General features: G+C 45.4%; 1 protein-coding gene across 5 annotated transcripts in view; it reads left to right on the top strand.

The window, feature by feature from the left end:
* Igf1r (insulin like growth factor 1 receptor) overlaps positions 1–23,003 on the top strand; it is a 283,747-nt gene that overhangs the window by 66,457 nt on the left and 194,287 nt on the right. The window contains exon 1 of one of the 5 annotated variants that reach the window (XM_085841653.1): positions 18,737–19,038. The exons of the other annotated variants lie outside the window; for them this stretch is intronic. Coding sequence (XP_085697779.1) covers positions 19,002–19,038 — 37 coding nt within the window. The 5' untranslated portion in view covers positions 18,737–19,001. Of the gene's footprint in view, positions 1–18,736; positions 19,039–23,003 lie in introns of those variants that run through there. 5 annotated transcript variants of the gene reach the window in all.

Here is a 23,003-nt window from a genome sequence, read left to right as displayed (position 1 = left end):
GTGTGCACAGCTGGATGGCTCCAGTTCTGCCTTTGAACACCTGTGTTGATAACTCTCTAGGAAAGGACTGTGTCTAATGACTGGAGTGGCATCTTTTGAGCAATGGCCAGGTTCTACACAGCTCAAGAGTTTTTTTCCTCTGATCTCTATACTGCCTGCCATAGTTTGCTTTCTATTGCTGTACCCCAGCAATAGCAACATCACAAGGAAAGCGTTTATTTTGGTGATGTGTCCCAAACGCAGCACATCATGAAGGGAAGCCAAGGCAGGAACTCAATCCTGAGGGTGGGAACTGAAGCTGAAGCTGTATAGGGATGCTGCTTGCTGGCTTATTCAACCTGCTTTCTTATATCACCCAGGACCGCCTGCTCAGGGGCGACCCCACCCCAGCTATCTGGGCCTCTCTGTATTAATCATTAATCAAGAAAATGCTCCACAAGCCAATCTGATGGCAGCAGTTCCTCAACAGAGATTTCCCCTTTCTCAGTTACGTCTGGGTTTATGTCCAGTTGACAGAAAACCAACCAGCACACTGCCAATTCCCTCTGTGGCCAGGAAACTGAAGCACAGAGTCCTGGCATAAGTTATGCAAGGTACCTTGCAGCTAGCTAAGTCTCTAGCCCTGCCCTCTTGTGGGAATGACTTAATGGCCTCTCTTGCTTGGCAGAAGGCTGAGGCCCTGCTGGGTGAATTCTTAAGGATGATTAGGCTTGTATATTTGTATATCTTATGTGGCAGGGAATCTCCATAGTGATTAATAAATACAGTCAGAGTTCTGTTGGCAGGTGTCCTCCTGCTTGCCCCTCCCCCTTTACCTGTAGGCCCGCCTTCTCTCCATCTCTCTACCCTTTCTCATCTAATGTCCCTCCATGCCTTCCTTCCTTGCCACTGGTCACCTGCCTCTCCTTGTCCCCCTTCCACACGAATAACCTTAGCATCGTTAGTTATGGCTGCTTAATCGCACGGCAGCGTGGCCCTGAGTTGTAAGACCCTGCCTTTGTCGGACTCCTCAAGTTCCTCTTCCCCAGGCACGATTGATTTTTTTTTTTAAACATAGATTCATTATTTTTATTTGGGAGGCAAAACTTTGATGTTGATCATTGATCGAGCACCTTTGTTTGGCTGATTATTTTAACTGGGGAGACTTTGTTTTCAAACTCTTCTTTAATCGTAAGGAAATGGATGTTCCGGCTCTGATGAATGGCAGGTTGTGGTAGAGCAAGAAAGGGATGTGGTTTACAGTAAACTTTCTATCTTTTTATGAGAAAAATATGTAATCATTCACACAGAGAGTAAAATATATAAAGCCTCAGGATGTAATTTATCAAAGCAGACCCTGGACAGCAGGTTTCCACCCTGAACTGGGCTCCGGAACAGTGACTGAGGCCGGTGGTATGAGCTGGCGTTTACTTTCTTGCCTTTTACTTGTGAAAGCTGACCTCCGGGTTGCCGACTCAGACCCACCAACATTTACTGGGTGTCTTTTCAAGAGTTACAGAGGTATATGTATAACTTGGCTTTCTGACCTGTTGTGAAAGTAAGGCCCAAGTATGGACCCAGATGCTATTGCAGAGCCTTGCACTCCTGGGTGTCACCTGAGCACAGATGGGCTCTCCTCCTAACCACCATGTCCCTGATCCCCACATACAAGGACTAAAGAGTGTAGGTCTCTTCATGACTAGGGCCTGGGCAGTGAGGACCCTCCCTGCCTATCCTGTGTCTGCCTGTCCTCCGGGTGGGTCTAGCACTGATTGGGATTCCTGTGGACTTAGTCACCAAGCTGCAGTGGTTGGAGGACAGGGAAACCGCTGGGTGCTCTGTCACCCCAAAAGAATGCAGGCTGGGCCGGGGCTGCCTGGCCCAGAAAGTTCTCTAGGCCCTGTGGCAGATCCATCATAGCTGACTCAAAACTACCTCTCTTTTGGTCTTTTTCCTATCAAAGGGGGGTGGGGGAGTGGGGGAGGCAGGAGATAGGAGCAGAGGTGGCCTCTTTATTCACTGGGGAGGACTTTAAAAACTCACTTTAAACTGTATTTCTGTTCTTCACCTTTCCAGACCTGTAAACATACAGTTACTCCAGGTACGTATTTTACCAAGAGCTTATGTTTGAGGAGAAATCCTGCCCGTGTGGCTGTCTTCACTGGATGCTTTTGTTTGTCTGTAGGAGGCTGGCTGGCAGGGTGAGGTGGGAGTGTCAGGTCACCTTAAGTTCTTCTTGTACTGTAGACCCATGTGTAGGGTCTACAGTACAAGGGGCTGGGGGTTGGCCACCTTCCTGCTGCTTCCAGTGAGCGGGTCTGGCTTGGTGCTGGGTTGATCTCAGTTGCCCCTCATGGCGCCTGCTGATAGATCAGTGATCAACGGTAGACTTCCAGGGACAGAGCCCAGGCAGGAGTTAGTGATGGGGGATGCTCTGCCACAGCTCTTTAAATCTGACCCAGAGCAGACATCTGTGCTGCTGCTCCTCGGAGCCATCAGCAGAGTCAGCCCTGGGCTCTGCCAGCTCCTAAGCATTGGCCAGTACGGTTTTAATCTACAGTTTTTAGACGACTTCTTTTTCTCCGGTGGGTCTATCAGGCCGCAGCAAAATTCTCATGGTAGGAATCAGATCTAACTTAACATTTTGAGCATCAGAACTGACCTGTGGAAGATTTGCTAGGTGTCTAACTCTAGACACTCTCTCCCTTCCCTTTGAAAGAAACTGTGAGTAGGCAAGACTGGCCTGAGAACGTTGCTGAAATGGGGGCAGTTCTTCAGCGAATAGCTGTGACACTATTATACATTAAAAAATAAAATCCCCACATTTTATTCTATTCTTTAAAAGGAATACACTAGATTGGCAGTTCACGGGGTGACCCCTTCAAGGGTCAAATGGACCTTTCACAGAGACCATTGGGAAGCACAGATATTTACATTACAGTTCCTAACAGTAGCAAAAGTACAGTTGTGGAGGAGTAGCAAGGAAAATAATTCTATGGTTGGGGGCTACCACAACATAAGGAACTGTATTAAAGGGTCACAGCATTAGGAAGGTTGAGAACCGTCGAGAACCACTGCACCAGATAGAGAAAAGTTTGGGTTTCTTTCAGATTTGTATGTTTCCAAAGAACAAGTTTCTTAACTATACAACTCTTCCTGCTTTCCAAGTTAAATCTGATGAGGGGCTGATGAGATGAGGTCTGAAGAGATGACTCAGTGGTTAAGAGAAGCTTCTGATCTTAACAGTCTATCCCCAGACCTCTCTTGAGGCAGCTCATGACTGCTATAATTCCAGCTCTGGGGGACCTAAGATATCAGAGGGCAGCAGCACTCAGGTGCATATACCTACACATAGACACTTAAAATAAATGTAAAAATGAGATCTCTGTACACTTCTGTAAATTAAGTGAAAAAAGATCCCAAACGGCATAGTCTCTGAATTATCAGGTGTCAGCTGGCGTAATCATTAGAAGCTTGCCAGAAGAGATCCTAAAACAAGTTCTCTACCTTCTGTAGCAAGGAGCTGCAATCACAGGGTGGTGACCTTCCCCGTCCATCTCAGATTTTCTTGGCAGAGTTTATGGTTTTAACCCGTGTGTTTTTAATTTTTTTTGGTAGGTCCAGAGGTGTTATCTGGAAAAGTGGGGTTCTGGCCCTGTTTGTGTTCATCCTGTTTCTTTGCACTGAGAGAAACACAAACACATACACAAAGCTAAACTCAAACCTTCCTATTGTTTTTCCCTAGAGGGCGTCCCCACTTTCAGCTTCACTTCAGGGAGCACAGGCTGTGTGTGGTCTTAGTGACCTCTCAGCTCCCTGGAGACAGTAGCTGGGGTCTCCTTGACTTATCTGGGCTTTCTCAGGCATTCACGCCTGGGTGGGAGTCACTTTCTTCTAGAGGAACCCAAATAGTAGGCCTTGGCAGAGTGTCCTTGAGACAGTATGTGTGAGCCTGTGTGTCTTCCCTTAGAAGTATGTGTGACTGGCCTTGAAAATGCTGTGGGCTTTGAATGAGGTTTCCCTGGGAAGACACGGCTCTCGGTTATAACACCGTGTCTGCAGGTCCGTGATCCTGCAATTAAGGGACACCATGGCTTCATTTTCAGGGCATCTGGTTTAAAGGCACAGTTAAAAGAATTTGTGTTGGTGGTTCCCTTACTTTCTAGAATACGGCTGTCTGTGGCTTCATCCATCTGGATACTTGTATTGAGTATTTTATTGACACATAGAGAGAAGGTTTAAACAGGAGGAGGACTCACTTCTCCTGTCTGAACAGGTCATTGATAACCATGTAGCTTCACCACACTAGTTCATCTCTCTTGAAAATAAGACATCATAGTTTATTGGTATTATTATTTTTTTACCAGCCCCAAAGTAAGACCAAGATTTACATCAGAGACAAATAACTGTATAATAGTTACTATAATAACAAATAACTGTAAAGCGGGAACGGGTGTTTCCAAAACACTTGGAACTTGGCGCAGCACTTACCTGTAGTTCCCAGGTTGTGCCCCAGTGTTTTCTTCCTCTGCTTTAATGATGATAGGAGCTGCTTTGGTGATCTTCGAGACGTGCCAGTGGAACTGTTTAGGAAGCACTTTGCCAAGGCCCTTCCCAGCTCTGAGGCAGTCTCTTGGCTGAGGACCAGGTTCTCAACCCAGGGCGGTGACCTTCCAGGTCACCCTCTTGTTTGCTTATGAAAATGAGGCTCCCAGGGAATTAATTGTTTCTTCCTGGCTACCTCCAGAGGACTGGGAGGAATGTTAGAATTCTAGTATAGATTCCCAGTGGGACTTTATAGTTTATTGTTTGCTCACCTTAAAAAAAAAAAATGAGATCTACTGGGTTTTGGATAATTTATATAAATGGCTTGTAAAATGGTTAAAAGCCAGCAATTGAAGAAACAAAAACAATGGCTAACTTTTTAATCTTTTTTTATGCTTTCAATACATTTTGAGATGCCGTGGCAGTGACATTACTGATAAATTATTTGTGTATGGTAGCATGATATTTGCACGCTCATTGTGTACCGTGGCTTCTGTTCATTCACACTTGTAGGTAGCTGTGCTAAGAGCCAGCAGAGCTTTGGTAAGAATCATTAGGTGTATTTTGAAACTCGCTCACTCTGTTACCAGATTCAAACTGTTGTGGATGGGTGCTTGGTAACTCTGATGGCCATTTTGAAGTGTTACCATAGTGATAATTCTTCTGGAATCTCCAGTCATTAAAAGTGATATGGCTAGCTCTTGGCCCTGTGTTGTAAAAATAGATGGCATGGGTTATGTGTATCTTTGGTTTTTTTCCAACGCTATAGCTCATAATAACTGAAGGGACGTTTAGTGGCGTTGTGCATACTTATTAGGGGCTAGTTGTCTGGCCATAGAAATCATCTGTCCGGGTAATAATTAACCTCTAAGAATGAATGGCATTTAAAGCACGATTGAATTTTCCCCTCATTTGACTTTGGTTATTTTGTTCTGTGTTCTTTTCCCAGGACGTTTTTCAAAGGTTGGGATTGACAGATTAATCATCATTGATATTGCTCCCATGGGTTTCCTGAGAGAGTGTCTAGAGCTCCTCCACTCTGTGGCCAGATGTGGAGTTTCTTATGCACGTGGGAAGTACCTTCTGGGGAGCACTGGGTGTTGGCTCAGTCTGTGTCCCCCTTCCCTGAAGGTAACTGTGGATATGTTAGAGGACAGTGCCTCCTTTCAGCCCAGAACTGCTTCTCTTACTTCTGAAGCCCAGGGTAGTAATTAAAGGTATCTGTGTGCTCTCCCTGGTTAGAGGCATCTAAGTTGCAGACTGGTAAATAGGGGTGGCCCAGTTGGTCCAGGGTTTGAATGAAAACGTTGGGAAGTATGGTTGGGTGGTTGGCAGTGACACTGAGCAGTGTGTTTGCCCACGGCGGCGGGGATGTTGGTTCTACTTGTTGACTAGAATCACTTGCCTGGGGGAAGCCCAGCTTTACTTAGCAGCGAAGGGATTGCGTGTGAGCAGTCATGTTCCTCCCAGTCTCCCCACCTCCTTCGCTGGGTCCTCTGCGTGCTGCATCTGTTTCTCACAAACGTTTGCTGGTTGGCAGGCGTGGATGAAAGCACAGCCCTTACTTGTGACAAACACTCTTGTCTCAAGGTCCATGGTACTGTAATTAGAAATTCATGTGCTCACAGGGGCCGAGCACTATACTTGGCTCTGTGAGCCTGAATAAGAGTAGAGAGTTCTGCTGGGGATTCCTGGCCTGGTGGGGAGGCTGAGAGGTGAACAAATGGTACTGCCCTGTGCTCCTTTTAATGCAAGAACAGCCTGCCCAGAAAGGTCGGGAGAAGGGACAGGTTGGTGTGGAGAGGGCACACTCAGGAGCAGGATCTCAAAGTCTGTAGAGAAGTTTTTGGGGGATCGAGGGATTGGAAGTGATGGGAGATGAGTGGACAAAGAGAGAATGTAAGGTCAGGCATTGTGGACAGATACCGGTGAGGGTGAGTGTGGGATTGCTGGTGGAAACTGCCTGCGTGCCTGCCTGCACGGGGAAGCCACGCCTTACTTTCTAGACAGGGACTGAGAAGCAGGGGAGTGCCTGCCGCAGCATATCTGTGTTCTACAACCATTCTGGGATAGTCACCCAAGGAAGGACAGTAAGCAGCACTTCCGGTATGTAAGTGAGCTGGGATAAGTATAGAAAAAGATAGATGGGAGATGGTGGTGAATGAAAGGATGGGAGGGAAGAAAATCAAGGAGCCAGTGGATGGATGACTAAGCACCAACAGGAAGAAATGGGCTGACCATCATTGGTGCTGTTAATTGGGATTGGAAAAAGGCAGAGATAGAACGGAGCAGGAGACAAAAAGAGCAACCGATGGTGCGTTGTTTGGGGATCTTCTGTGTGTGCAGGCTGAGCTGGTGTGAAAACACAGACCTGGGAGAGGAGGGACGGAGACTTCAGACACTTGACTTGGAGCCACCTCAGTGACATCTCCAGGGGATATTAGCTTTCTGCTCCTGTCTTAGTCCCTCTTCTGTTGCTGTGAAGAGATGCCATGACCAAGGCAGCTTATAATAGAAAGCATTTAATTGAATGCTTGCTTACAGTTTCAGAAAGTTAGTCCATGATCATCCTGGTGAGAATCACACAGGCACGACACTGGAGATGGAACGGAGAGCTCACATTCTTATTCAAAGGCAGGAGGCAGAGAGAGGCTGAGACCAGGCCTGGCATGGGCTTTTGAAACTTCAGATACTACCTCCTCCAATAATACCACACCTCCTAAGCCTTCCCAGATAGTTCCACCAACTAGGGACCAAATGTTCAGATAACAACCATTCTCATTCAAACCAAAATGGTTCCCCTAACAAATACTTGAGGAAAAATCAACTTGTAAATAGAAGGTCTTTGCTTTGGCTCACAGTTGTGGGCGTTTGGGTTAATGGCTAGGGAATACTCATGTTTTGGACCCATGGGAGGGAAGCACAACACCGTGGAGTGCCGGATGAGGCAGATCTCACGACCTTATGGCCAGAGAGTGTGATTCTGCCATCCCTTCACAGGTATGTCTCAGTGACCTCAAGACCTCACACTAGATCATACGTTTCAAAATTTCCAATCTCCATGGCCAGAATCCATTGTGCTTCATCCAAAGGCAGAAAAGGGGTGGTGCAGAAAGACCCGGGTCATCTTGTTAGGCTTGGGGAAGAGGGAACACAGGAGGGGGAGGGGAAGAGCGGGGAGGAGGAGGAGGATGATGAGGATGAGGAGGAGGAGGAGGAGAAACACACTCAGGCAGAGAAATCTTTCTTTGAGAGCCTGTAATGCCCTTGCCCATCCTTCTGGAGTGTCGTTTGAGGAATAGATCCTCCCCAAACCCTTAGGATTTCTCTGGTAAACGCAATCTGAACATTGGGAATTCAAGCATACCACCCCCGACTCCCCACCCTGTAAGGCAGGATGTGAAGAACTCATGCTTCCTGAAATCACTGTGATGGGGACCTCAAACAATCTACCCAAAGTTGCCTTTGAGAGGCACAGTCTAGGGGTTGGTCCTATTTATACTCTGTCTTCTCTTCCGTTTACTTATTGTCAAGTCCTGGGTCCAGATAATGTTAATTTGATCTGCTAACAGGCAGGGTCAGAACTGGGGTTGATACTGCATTCAGGGGAAGTCCGCACAAACACTGCAGCGGCAACAGCAGTGTGCTTATCAGCAGTTAACATGAGCCCACCCCATGGGGCCCTCAGACCTCGGCTGTCAGTAGGTTTCAGTGTTTAGATTCAGGAAGCAGTGCATCAAATTCACATTAACTATGCTACTGCTTCTGTCTTAAGCATTAGTCCTGTTGGGATTTCTTTGGATTTTTTTTCTCTGTAAAGGTTTCCTGCAATGGGAAGAACACTTGTGTTTTGTGACCTAGCACGATGGTATCAGGTGTTCCCCATTTGGTCCTTTTGCTCAGATATGTTAGCCTAAAGTTGGAGGGCTTGCCACATTTTTATTCTGCCTTTTAACTTTTTTTTTCCCGAGTCTCAGGCATAAGCAAGGCATCTTTTTAAACATCAAAGCAGCTCAGCATTGAGTCTTGTTATTTTTCTTTGTGCTTTTCCCCTCTCCTTCATATGGAAGAAGCACAATGAGAAAATGTAGAATGTCCAAGACGGCATGTGAATTTACATCTCTAAAGATACATAAAGTGACATTAATTTAACAGTAAAGTCTCCAACCCCAAACCTGTGACACTTCAGGCTTAGTCAGCCGCTAACAGCGTTTTAAAACGAAAACAGAAGAGGGGACTTGGTAGATACACGCCTCTTGTGGGTTAACCGGGGACCTTACTCTGAAGCTTAACTGCCATTTGTATCTATCCAAGGGTCCAGGAGGTCCCTTGAGGACCTAGAAGGGCCTTGATTGGTGGGAAGTAAAGCGTGTATTGGCTCCTTCTGGGTCATGACAACTTTAGGGAGCCAGAACATTGTTTTCTTAGTGTAGTTTTGCCTTTTTAAAAGTTGTTTTTAATTCTGTATTTCCCTTTAAGGCAGAACAAAGTGTATAGGGTGAAAATTTTCTACAACCTGTCTGTAAACATGTGTTTGCTGCTGCCCTTCACCGTTGCCCCTGAAAGTAGGTTCTGAGGACATGGAATGGCAGGTTTGATTGGTTGTAGCAGGTGTTCACCTTGGGCTTCAGAGACTAGGGAGCAGTTCACTGAAATGTCCCCATGCCTACGCACCCTCCTGCACCATGAAAAGTAGCTGCCCCAAGTCTCATCTACTCCTGCAAGTCCAAGTAGGGTTTTGCAGGCCTGTTGGACATGTGTTGCATGAAGAAAACTCATTGGTTTATGTGACAATAACATTGGGTCTCGTAATGGCAGAGTCTCAGGACAGTCCTCAGGTGAGTCACGGGTCCTCCATGGTCCTGCCTGCCTATCTGTGTGTTGGCTTCATTTCTAGGGTCCATGTGGGAGCAAAGGGTTCACTGGCTCTGTTTTGTGCCTCCTTTAACATAGGATGCAGTACCAAAAAGCAAGGGCTCTGTTCTGATGGCAGAAGCAACTTTCTAGTTCTCGCTCTGTGGCCATTCTTTCCACCCATGTGTTCTAGAGATGGGCCAGTGCAGGCCATGGGGTCCCTGGACTCAGAGAGGGGAAAAGGACAAAATGGTTCTCTTGAGGAAACATGGGGTTCTGAACAAGGTGAAGAGGATTGCCAGGTTTAAAAACAAAAACCAACAAAACCCACCCATCTTACATAGCTGGGCCACTCAGGGTGTGAGAATTCCACTTTGGCTATAAAGACGCATGCTGGGAGTTTTATTTCTCTTAGTGACGCTGTGTTAGAGAATGAGAGACTTACACACGTACCTAGAAATAGGTGCTCCCAGGACCCGTGTGCAGCTTCTGGCTTCCCTCTCTCCGTACTCTGCAGTGCCCTCTGCCCTGGAAGCAGTTCTGTATTGTCACAGTGGTATTGAGCAGGCATATCAAATTAAAAACTTTTGGGATCACTCACCAAAACAGTTTCCTGTACAGCACTCCCCTGAGGGGGCATTGCAGTAGTTAGACATCCATTTCATTGATCTATTGTTTTTATTAAAAGAAGAAGAAGAAAAAAAAACCCTTCAACCAAGGGAGGAAGTACAGCCAGCTGCCTGAAGAACAGACAAGATCGGAGATGATGTTTTGATTACATTAATCCGTATCCTGTTCATTCACTTTGCTTCTGTCGCTGCTGCTGCTGAAGTTACTAATGTGAACTAATTACATTTGCTCTGAAAAGCCAGAGTTTTTAATGCATCTCAGCAAGAAAGGTTAATATTATCAACTTAACAGCATGAATGAAGCATTGTGTGTGTTGAACTTGAACTGTCCTAAAAGCTTGCAGAGTAAAAAACAAGTCTCTCTGATAACTCACTGGATCAACAGCTATGGCTGAGATCTGGGCAGTGCGCTCGTCTCATCTTTAAGGTGTATGGAGATGGTAAGTGATTAGTATTGGGTGCAAGAGAACTTCGAGGGTTTTTCCGATCAATGGGGGCATTTTAAAGAAAGTGGCCCACCCCACCCCACCCTTAGATGCTAACAGGCTTCTGGTTTTCCAAAGAATATGCAGTTTACAGCAGAGATGCTTTAAAACTCAGCCATTTCTCTGGCACAAACCCAGTGCCTGAAGAAGGTGTTTTGAAAAGCAAAGTGTGCCGGGAGAGCCAGCTTGTCTACAGGGACTGAAATCGCCCTGTTCCCTTGCCCTTGCACATGGTACCTCAACGATCCCTGACGTTTAATTATTTCCTGCTTTCGTGTGACTCATTCGGCAGCACACAATGAGGACAGAACAGCCTGCCATCCACCCTGCCATCCCTGTCTTGGGAACCACAGTGCGGCTCTGTCTGGTCTGTACCCAGCAGGGTGCTGAAGTGTTTGACCAGTGACATTTCAGTGGCCAGTTGGTTCCTCGGTGTCTTTCACTGTAGGGATTAGGGACTGACAGGGGACTTGGAACTTTGCATGCTTTCTGCCTGGGACAGCGTGTCTCCTGCCTTGAGAGTAGAGGAGTAAGTTGATAGGAGGTTCCTGGGTGGGATCTGTCCAAGAGGGTGGGCTGAGTCCCAGCACTCTGCTTGGAATCTGATAGATGAATCACGTGGGGTCCTTCGCCTGAAAAAGTCTTGTGCCACCGCTGCTCTTAAAGGGTATTGAGGGGGAACGTCCAATTGACAACTCAAGTTCATTCAAGATTGGGAGTGTTCAATTTTAAAAAGTTACCTCGTTCCTCCCTTTTAACTCCTCACCCTGCTTTAGAATGAAGAAAAGTAGCTTTTAGAATGACACCGCCGCCGGCCCCAATAGCCCAGCCTCTGGAGATCTAAGGGGCTGAAGTGGGCAGAAAGAAGGCAGGAGCAGACTTGCAGGAGGTATGGGTAGAAGGGGTTAGGAAGACCTGTGGCTTATTCAGTGTTCCATGTCAGCCCTTCAGGCTTGTGCCACCGACCTGTGTTGAGAGGGAAGGATCAGTGTGTGCCTTTGACGTCTGCCATAAGAGGAACAGTTCCTGTCCTCTCTGGAGTTTCTGCTCCTTTGTTTATGAAGACCTGTCACTCCTATTTGGATGATGATCTACGCAGTTGTCACAGTGCTGGGTCATGCTCTCGTGTATGGAACAAAGTCCCATGACAGTTGGTCAGTTCCCATCTAAATATGTCAGGGAACCCTATGATAGAAGTTGTGGAGGCAGTACAGCTGTTACTTCACCTAGGTAACACAGTTTGTCCCAAAGTTTGATCCCTTTGTGTATTAGTAAGGGTTTTTCTGTCGTCATAGAACTTTCGGAATGTCTGTCTACATATTAAGGGAATTTATTGTAATGATTTATGGTCTGTAGTCCAACTACCCCAACAATGGGCAGCTGTGAATGGGAAGACTATGAATCTAGTAGTTGCTCAGTCCCATGAGGCTAGTTGTTTTAAGAACTTGGGTAGAAGTAGGTTCCGACAGATGTGCTGGCAGTTAAAGGTTCCGCCAGATGTGCTGGCAGTTAAGTTTAAGCGGTCAAAGAAGAGTGAGTCTTCCTTCTTCCAATGTCCTTACATAAGCCTCCAGCAGAAGGTGTGGCCCAGATTAAAGGTGTGTACCGTGTACCATCATGCCTGGATCTAGGACTTGCTCTGTCTCAGGCTGACCTTGTTCTCAGAGATCTCCTTACCTCAGCCTCCTGAGATTACAAGTGTATACTACCTTGCCTGGGCCTGAGCTTTTTCATGGCCACTAAGCCTCAAGATCTCCATGTCAAGATCTAGGTCAAAAGCCCGTGTCTTCCAACTTTAAGATCTGGATCACAGATGCCCCCTCTGTTTCTGGATTTGTAGTTCATTCCAGATGTAGTCAAATTGACAACTAGGAATAGCCATCACAGCTTTGTAAAGTCAGCTGATGGTCTCCTGACTGAGTAGGAGTCAGAGTGACCGGTGAGTCTGGTACTCTGTTCAGATGTATGCTGTTCCATTGCAAATTGAGCTTGCTGGATGGTGGGGAGATACCATACTGACAGATATCAGGAGGGTTAGAACTGGTCTACAGGTCTCTAAAGGAATGAGTTGGCAGATTACCCCAAAGAATATTAGTCCTGAGTTGCATACTGTTAGGTATGTTTATCTCTACTTTATAGACATTGTTGTCCCCTGCCTCTTTCAGAATTTTTGTGAATAAACCCAACATTCATAATTGGATGGATTTACCCATTAAAGTTATAAAAGACCAGATTAACTGGAAATTCAACATTGTCCATTGTACCTAATCTTGAGCATCTTCTTGACGCTCATCCCACATTGTACAGTGATTTCCCCAGACTCCTTGCCTGGTCTTTTCCGCAGCCTGTCTGGGATGTGTGATTAACCCCAGTGCCTGGTGAAGACCATGCCTCAGAGCCTTCAGTGAAGCTTTCTCAGCCTCTAAAATGGCCATGCTCAAGTCCCCATGCCTTCCCAACGTGTTACGTACGTGTTACGTACGGAGATGCAAAGATGTGAAGGGAAATGAGGACCAAACCCAGAGTCTAAGGTATAAAGTACATTTCCCCACAAACTGTCGTTTATGTTATTTGTAAAAAAACAAACAAACAAAAAACAGTTGTAACTTTGCCTGTGGGATCGACAGGGTCTCTGTGTTTGTGGTGGCTCTGCCCTTGGTTAGAGTGGGTCACATTCTTCATGGATCTCAAAAGTTAACTTCAGTTAATGCTTTATTCACAACTGTGCCACACATCCAGGAAAATGGTGGCAGCCCATGACCCACAGGTCTTCCCTGGTCTCCAGTGAGGGTCTGATCTGAGGGACTTCGTTGCTTGCTTCTGTAGTGCAGCCTTCGTAGGCATGAGGCATAGATCAATTTTTTTTTTTAAATTTCCTTCAAAGTGACACTTCTGCAATTTTTCATAGCTGAAGCTTAACTGGGTATTTATTCTAAACAGAATGGCAAATGATTAGACATTATGTTTTCTGGTACCAAATAGAAGATCCTTGGTGGCTAATTTGTCTTTTAAATCTGTATCATACATATGATGTGTGTATGAAATAGAAGATGGTCTGTGGAAAATGATACTTTAGCTAAAAGAAAATATTAACCTTAGAACAAGAAATCTAATCTGCTCACTCGCAGGAGTGCCGAGGCTGTGCCTGGATTCTGCTTAGCGCCTCTGCTTTGATGAAGGACAAGGCTTCACAGTACTGTGAAGAATCCTGGCTGCGGAAGACAGCCCAAGCCTGGGCATTATTTTTTACTGAAAACAATTTTGACTCATATTATTTACTTTAGAGACTAAAAGAAGTATGGCCAAAGCTTTGGGTTAATAATCCTGATGATGTAAAATAGCTTAGCATTCCTGTCTTGCTTTTGCTTGGCATGTGGTTTTGCCCCAGTTTTACACACCCGTGTGTGCACACGATCAATTCACCCCAATATTCAAGGGCTTATTAATGCCTTTTTTGCAATTTTTCTTTTGGAGAATGTCTCAGTCATGGTTAATAAGATGACGAATGGGACCAAGAAGAAAAGCAAGCTAGAGAAGCATGTAACAAACAGGTTAAGGGTCTGAATCATTTGAGAAGATGGAAATAAAACAAACCAAACAAAACAAAATAATAAACAGGAAGCCAAAACAAAGGTAAAAAGAGCTCACCTGCTGAAAGCTGAGTTAGGCATTTGCAGTCGCCATGCTGACTAGGGATGGTGGAGGCTGAGAGGGTTTTGTGGTTAGTTGTATGTGACATAGAAATCGATGTGCCTGAGAGCCTTGGGATTTCAACTCTGGAGGATAAAAGTTCAGCAGAGGGAAGTGTGCTGTGTACAATTAAGATGTGGCATGCTGTGTCTGCTGGGTAAAGATGGGATTAGCTGTGTTCTGAAGGCAGGAGAAAGGTGGCTAGTAAAATGGCTGCCCTGGAGGCTAGTGTGCCGGCTGTTTCTGCAAAGGCATGTGGAGCAGACTGGAAAACCAGAGCACTCTGCCCAGGAAGCACTTTTCCCCACTCCCCGCCATTCTCTACAGTCTCCTCCCCTACTGTCTGTTAGGGTTCAGCTCTCTAAGGAGACTGAGTGAAACTTAATTATGTTGGAGAACCCAGTTTGCTTGAAGTATTGTATTCCAGGAGAGGGTCCTATTGGCTGGCAAATCTTACTTGAATATATTTGTGGTCTTTAAAAAACAGTCATGGGGGGCTGGAGAGATGGCTCGGCAGTTAAGAGCACTCACTGACTGCTCTTCCGAAGGTCCTGAGTTCAAATCCCAGCAACCACATAGTGGCTCACAGCCATCTGTAATGAGATCGGATGCCCTCTTCTGGGGTGTCAGAAGACAGCTACAGTGTACTTACATAATAAATAAATCTTAAAAAAAAAAAAAAAACCAGTCACGGATAGAAATACCAAAGAATGGTACTTAATAATATTTTATGTCATAAAAACATTTCACACTTTGATAAACTAGTTCTAACTTGTAGGTAAGAGGTAGGTCTTGCTGTTGCCCTGCATGGTAAGGTTGTTGCTCATGATAACTCGTCATCCGGCATTCTAATGCTCCATAACAAAGGAAGGATTGTAGGAATCCTTCACCATGACAACATGATCTACTCTTGAGATAAACAAGCTTTCCATAGGTTGAGCATGGCACAGTATAGCTGCATATGAAAATCCCACACAAGGCTGGGTATGGCAGCACATGCCTTTAGTCCCAGCACCCTGCTTGTGGAGACAGAAGCCCACACCATGAAGGCTAGCCTGGGCTACAGAAAACAAGAGTAAAATAGATACAAAAAAAATCACATGATGCTCTATAAACCTTGAGTTCCAGTTTTCAAAAGTATACTTCGTAGATTTCAGTGGAATTTAACATTCCTAAGCTCTGTAGAGTATCTCTTTTAGGTGAGTTATTACCAAAAGCTCCTGTGGTCATGCTGATTTTCCTTGCCATTAAGCTGCCACCATTGTAAATCTTGGGATGTGGCTTCACTGTCCTTTCCCTGGGCATTTTTGATGGCTATTTCTGGTTGTCAACTTGACTACATTTGGAATGGACAGGAGAAAACCCAAACCAACCCTCCACCAAGAAAGAAAGAAAGAAAGAAAGAAAGAAAGAAAGAAAGAAAGGAAGGAAGGAAGGAAGGAAGGAAGGAAGGAAGGAAGGAAGGAAGGAAAGGAAAGGAAAGGAAAGCAAGCAAGCCACTAATAACACCCCCTCATCTCTCAGTTTTTTTTAACATTTCCTGAAACTGCCAGGACACTGTGTGTGGAAGTGACTTTCTTCCAGGGTGGAGTAAGTTGCTTCCCACATGAAGACTGTGCCATTCAGTCATGCACACTGCCATTCAGTTGGCACCTGTTTTTGCTGCTTGTTTGAAAAAAAAAAAAAAGTGCTCTGTATGCTTCCCCCCCCCCCCAGGTATCCAGAGGGCCATGTTGAAAAACTGCCCCTCCCCCAGCATTAGTGGCAGAGACTCGGGGAGAGCAAAGGAGCACAGGTGTGCCTGGCCTTCTGGTCCTTTGTATCTCATAAAGATGGCTGAAGGTTGTAGATTTTTCTCAGGTCAGATGTGAAGATTGGTCCAGAAAAAAGAGCAAGAGACAGGAAGGACGGCTCAGAGGGTAAAGGCGGTTGCCACCAAGCACCCATTATGTCAATCATGATTCCATAATTAATGGGTTATTTTTAGTTTTTTAAAAAACTCCTGTTCTTCCAATGACCACATCCTGACTTTTGAAAACAGAACAAATTAGATGGATTTGAGAGAGAGAGAGAGAGAGAGAGAGAGAGAGAGAGAGAGAGCTAAAAAAAAAAACAAACCATTTGTTTTTTATGTGATTTAGAAATGTAAACACGAGAAGCCACGTTTCCATGACACTGATACATCATCAGATTATTACAATGTGCTTTTGAGGTCGCTGGAATTATCTTGTCCTTTAGAGTAGGACTGGCTTGGTGATTCATTCATGTCCTCTCATTGGCCTGTTCATCCTGGCAGTCTGATAAAAGCCAGCCTTCCTCAAGGACTTGCAAGAAATGGGTTTTGTGTCCACAAAAGGAGTCTCTTACTTGCTTCCAGCAGAAGGGACACAGCTCCAAGTGTCCACGGGGCTCTGTGGAGTCCTCATGAGCGTGCAGGGGGGCATGGCGAAGAGACTGCACACACATGACTGCTCCGTTTTTAGGGTGAAATTGTTTTTTATTTTTGTTTTGGTGGATAAGAGAGATACTATATAGAGTCATCTGGAAGAGTCATCTGGGGAGAGAGAGAGAGAGAGAGAGAGAGGCAGACAGAGACAGACAAGACATGGCCAGGGCTATCTACTAGAGAGACAGGACAGCAAGACACAACAGTGGTCACAGTGAGATAGTAAGAGAGAGTTGGGACAGGAACAAAACTAGGCCTTGCTCTTGCATAGAGAACAAAGTGGTATCTGGAAGGAGGGGAGGCTGGGGAGGTAAAAAGGGCCAGCATGTTAGTGTGGTGACTTTGAGATAAACAACAAATGCTTGCAGGTAGGAACCAAAGGAGCCTGGAGACCTGCATAGGCTTTATTTTGCAACCACAGGTATATGTCATCATAGAGCCGTTCCCCTTCTGCTGTATGTAAGTTACATGACTCTGTTGGGGTCAGAAACCCCATTTGTTACAACTTCTTGAGGAAGGCTGGCTTTTATCTGTCTGCCAGAAATCCTTCCAGCTTGGGCTCATTTCTAGGAATATGGGCTGCCTGCAACCTAACATTGAGTGGAACTTAATTATGTTGGAGAATCCAGTTTGCTGGAGGTATTGTATTCCAGGAAAGACAAGTGTTATTAAGACATCTTTTATCAAACCAGCCACACATTAACAGGACATTGCTGGAGGTAGTGTAAGATCCAGCAGAAAAGGAAATCTCTGTAGAGGACCTGTAATGGGAGAGAACAATTGGGGCCACATAGGATCCCGGAAACCACGATGAGGGTTTTGTGTTAACAGTAGGAACAGCTAGAAATTGGGAGACTGATGTAAAATAGTAAGGTGATGTGGTACATGGGGTGAGTATGGGGTAGGCGGGTATGGTATTTACATAAAGCAGTCACTCTGGCCATCACATGAACAATTGTGGGGTGGCCACTATTAGAACTTCCTGGGAGTAGACAAGGTAGAGGGTGATGTTAACATGGATCCATGGTGGAGAGTCAAGTTAAACAGGCCTCTCAGAGGTGATGGGGTGTCATGGGTAATGTCCAGGTTCCCAGTACGTGTGAAGCCTCTGTCACTGCCCACCCCTAAGAGTGAGTGAGGAGAGTCAGCATGGAGTCAAGAAAACATCAGTGCTCAGAGGGCAGTGGTCCACGTGGTGGTGTGTGAGCCTTGGAGCGGAAGGAGTGGCGTCTTTTAATGACTGGGAGAGGAAAATGAATTGTAAAGGAGCCACAAGTGAAGGCCATAGTGTCGAGTCAAGAGTAGAGAGGAGGCAGTCCGTGCCCACAGCCAAATGGAAAGAGAAATGGGGATCTCTGCAGGATGCCTTGGAGGGCCAGACCTGAGATCCAGTGGGTATAGTGATGGGGGCAGATGTGGCCCTGGAACGGAAGAGGATGGGGGCTGAGGAGCTGTAGGAAGGAAGCAAAACATAGCTGGGCCTGGGCTGTGCAGAAGCCCAGAATGGAGCATGACAAAACATGCAGGGAGGATTCGAACCCCAGGACGGACTAAAGCACAGAGACAACCATTAGCTTTCAGTAAGAGAAAGGACAGGTAGTCCTTTAAAGGCCATAGCAATGAAACTAAGCTTTTTTTTTTTTTTTTTTTTTTTTTTAAATTAGAGATGGGACATTTTCTATGAATGACCTGTCTATTTTTCTCATTTCTATGAGTAAACACCACCAATCTCTTCATTTTGTTCAGTGGGACATAGAACCTTAGAGAAGCTAGGAAATCTGCTAGGGCCTGAATCAGGGCTTGAGACTTGGATGCTTTCTGCATGCACCGTCTCTGCTCACCGCTGGTATTGCAGCATTGGCCTGTACTGTGACCAGTAGGGCCGAGAGGAACAGTCTAATGGTTTTAGCACAATAATATCATAACACAAACTTAATGCTCTTTACGTTTTATGTTAATACCCTTTTTCCTAGTGATATTAGCTAGATAGGAGGATGAGGTTAAGTGTCCCTCAAGAAAAGCAGCCAAATCTGTACTGATTCGCTTGGTTAAGCCCTCCACGTGAATTTCTACAGAAATCACATGAGTTAATTTTTGTGTGACCACACTGCGTCACTAGGACTTGTCAGCATGACCCCATGTGATCCGATCCCTCTAGTGACCCCAGTCGGTTGGTTCGTTCCTGATGAGTGAGTGCTAGATGAAGGGCAGTGCTGAGTCAGGGCTCCCACACTTCTGAGCCATTTTCCCTTGGATTCCCTCTGCCAGCTTGCTTTCCTCTCACTTCACATGAGAAAGGGCGATGGGACTGGCTAAGCCCAGGTCCTGGAAGTGGGGAGCAGCCTAGTTCTCTGCTATCATGGTGTCCTGAGAATGAAGGACCTGCCCACCCCTCTTGGAAGAACTGCAGGTGCTGCGTAAAGATGGTAGACTGAAACTACTGGCAGTGTTAACTCATCCGTGAGAAACATTTTCATGTTTTGATTCTGACTCAAGGCTCCAGCTGCATTTGTAGCAGAGGATGGCCTAATTGCTCATCAATGGGAGGAGAGGCCCTTGGTCCTGTGAGGGCTTTATGCCCCAATGTAGCGGAATGCCAGGGCCAGGAAGCGGGAGTGGGTGGGTTGGGGAGCAGGGGGAGGGATAAAAATTAATGAAAAGATTTAAAAAAAAAAAAGAACAGGCTGTGTTCTCAGGATTTTGAGGAAGCAAGAACTCCAGTGCATTGCTATGAATGGTATACAATGGTTCAGCCTTCACAGAGGGCAAATTGCACCAATCATGGCCATTTATAATTATATATGACCTTCCACACGAAGGTGGTACTTGGGGAGATTTATCTTACAAACACACCTGCTTGGGTATGGACTGCAGTATTGTCTGTGGTAGTAACCCTTTAGAAGCAGCTCACTTGTCCAGCAGCAGCAGCAGCAGCAGCAGCAGCAGCAGCAGCAGCAGCAGCAGCAGCAGCAGGGTGCTGATTAATGCAGGAAGATAAGTACATGGAATGAATTGTCTACTGCATCTCAAAAAAGCCTAAGGACACCCTGGTCCTGGTCTGAATAGATCCCCAGGATACTAAGCAGAAAAGCCAAGGTGTGCTTTGTAAATTTGAAGAAGAGACAAGGCTGCTTACATTTTGGTTGTATTTGTGTAGACGCCAAGAAAATGATATACACCGTGTAGCACGCAGGGTAGGTGGGGAACAAATTTAGATGAGGGCCAGGATGAGGCTTTAGGTTCATCTTTGTATTGTTTTTAAGACTTCCATGTAGTAAACGTAGCTGCTAGGCTATGTCCTGGTTAGGCACGGGGGCTTTGGAATGTGCTATAGGTTGGTACAAGACAAGTTTTCTAGCAGGCTGGGTGCAGTGAGAACAAACAGCTCTTGAGTAGATTTCTTTTTTTTATGGAGGGTGTTTTTCTCTCATCCACATACTAACCAGGCCCGGTGCTGCTTAGCTCCCTAGGTGAGACGAGACCTGGCACGTTTAAGGTGGTATGGCTGGAGTAGACTGCAGGGTGTTTCCCCCAAAAAGCACCTGTCAGCCCCGACTCTACCTCGGGCTCTACAGGCTTGCGTGCGTGCGTGCGTGCGTCTGTGTAGAGGGCAGGGAGCATTTCCAGACAGGGTGTCTTTCCCATTTCCTTGTCAGTCATAGGCTTAAGAATTAAATATGCCCTTAGGAGTTTATAAGAACTTGCATTTTTGTTGTTGGAGAACAGAGGCCCCTGGGTGAGGAATTCAAGGGCCTCAGTGGGTGTGACTTGCTAGTTATTTCTTTGGATCTGTTTTGGCACTTAGATGCCGTCAGGGTTGGTTGATTTGTTTGGTTTGATTTGGTTTTTGGTTCTTCACTAATTAGGATTTGGTGAAGGAACTTTGCATGTGGATTTGGAGCTGGGTTAGTCTTTAGTCCTATCTTTTGTGTCACATCTGTTTTTTTTCCCTTCACTAGGTATATGTGGATCATTATCATTAATTCAAGAGATCATCCATTAAACCCTTTAATGCCAGATGTTCAGAAGATGGTGTGGGTTTAGGGTAATAGAAATTGAAGGTGATGACTTCAGCAGTTTCCTCCTCACAGTGTACACCTATCAGTTTCTGTTTATTTACATCTTGTCAGTCGTTTAGACATGGAATGTCCCATAGAGGTCTGAGCAAGAAAGTCTAGGTCCCTTTCGATGCTTTTGAGAGTTGATGGATCCTTTAGGGGGTGTGGTCTAGGGGGAGGTATTGAGGTCATTGGTGCTGTGCCTTCCAATGGGATTATGGGACCCTAGCCTCTTCCCTTTTTGGAGTGAGTAGTTTTACCTCTATCCTTGAATTTACTACAATCCTCTTGCCTCAGCCTCCTAAGGGCTGAGATCACAGGTGTGTGATCTCATGATTGAAGCTACCTCGACTGGCCTTAATCTCTCAGTTTTTGTGTTTTGCTATTAGGGAGTGATCACTCTCTAACAAAACTCCTTCTGGATTATGCTTCCACATGTGCCGCTTTCAGTATCTTCAGCGTCTAGGAGTGATGATCAGCAAGAGCATGTCTGCTGAGAACACAGACGCCAGTTAGCCTTTCACTTACTGTAAAATGTGAGAATTACACTATCTGTAACAAATTCTATTCATAACTCTCAATAATGTGTATACTTAACCATTCTTATCATTTGTCCAGCCTGAAGTTCCTGGTCGTCCTGCCTCCACCTCCCAGTGTACCACATGCCCAGTTTACAGTTGTATCTTAAACATTTGTCTCGCTGTTGGTTCTTGGTGACACAGACTGCTTTGGGTCACTCTGACATTTAATCAAATTGAACAGCTGGCTGGTGGAGAATGCTTAGCAGGTATTCCTAGTCACCCAAGCAAGGGATTTCAGCAGAATTCATTGATTCATTTCTTAAGACTTCTTCTCTATTTTACTTTGCCTTTAATTTTTTTTTCTAAGAGTTTATCTAGCCAGTGTGGCCTTGCTCATTATTTACTAATGAACAGTTACAAATTGTTTGTATGTTTTGGTAATTAGAATGTGATCTCAATCGCCTACCAGATGAACTGACACTGTAATGACACGAAGTCAGCAACAATTATGCCTAACAGGAAAATTAATTATGTAATCCTCTCATCCCATATTTTGTCTAAGAGATTAGATTTGGCTGCGAGCAGACTGCCTGGGTGGGCAAAGCATGGCGTAACACCTCTTGCTTGTGGCTGGAGCAGCTAACAAGAGTGCTCACTGTGTCATCTGGGGACATCTTTGACCACTCTGTATGTGGGTTTTGTTTTGGTTTTGGTTTTTTTGTGGCTTTTGATTCTAAATGGCTATTTTATATCCTAACCTCTTAGTGAGTAAAAGTGCCTCTTCACTCTCAGTCTCAAAGGAGCCATCTTTTGTCCTCTCCTTTCCTTCCTTATAAGGGACACTCAGAGCTTCCTTATAAGGGAGCTCAGAATGGGTTGCTGATACACAGCAATACCCCTTTGACACAGGTAGGTGCATTCTTACATCCTGGATCCATGGAACTCATCCATTCCTCTCCAGGACACAACAGTTAACAGTAGCAACAAAGTCCAGGGTCCAGACCGGGCCTGCAGGAGCTGAGGACCACCTGACAAGCAGCAGAGACAAGCACCTGGCTGTGTGTGTCTTGGAGTCTCTTGGTCTGAGCAGGCTGTTCTGCTGGCCTGCTTGCCTCCTGGTACCTAAGGTATTGTGAGGCACAGACAAGGTAGCTGGCCTCCTTATACAGGTACAGCAGGCCTAAGAGGCACCTTGGGATGATCTAGCCAACCTCTCATACCCTGGGTACAAAGCTGATCTCTGAGACGGTTTTGACCAAGGGCAGAGCTGGGGCCACAGACCCAAGTGCTTTGGTCCTGTGTGGTATTCTGCCTGTTGGCCTTTGGTTTTATTTTGTTCTGTTTAAGAAGTAAAACTGGATAAGCATAAAGGGACAGTGCAATATTGCTCTAACTGACAAGTCGAAGGGAAGAAGCCACAGCCAAGTCTTACAGTTACATCTCCAAGAGCACTGGGGGACATACTACTATAGATTTTAAAAGCACATTAAAATGTATTTTTCAAAAGCATATAGTTGAGCCTCTGATAGTTTGACATTTATTTCCTGGCATTTCAAAGCCCTTCTGTGCTGTGCATTCCATACTAACTTTGTTTTTAATTATTTGTCAAGTTATGTGGGATGAAGACTTCATAATCTACTCCCTGTATGTACTTGGGGATTGACGTCATTCATTGTTAGCTGGTGGCAACATTGTTGTACCTTAATCTTTATTTTAAAATATTTCCATGGAATTTTATTTGTTTCCATTTTAATTCTTGTTTTTGTCTTCTGAGATCAGGTTTGTGAGTTGTTTTT

Source organism: Mus caroli, unplaced genomic scaffold (assembly GCF_978045245.1).
Source record: "Mus caroli unplaced genomic scaffold, Mus_caroli_1 scaffold_8, whole genome shotgun sequence".
Lineage (NCBI taxonomy): Eukaryota > Metazoa > Chordata > Mammalia > Rodentia > Muridae > Mus > Mus caroli.
The sequence above is the reverse complement of the archived record's forward strand: the minus strand, read 5'-3'. Positions and strand labels throughout refer to the sequence as shown.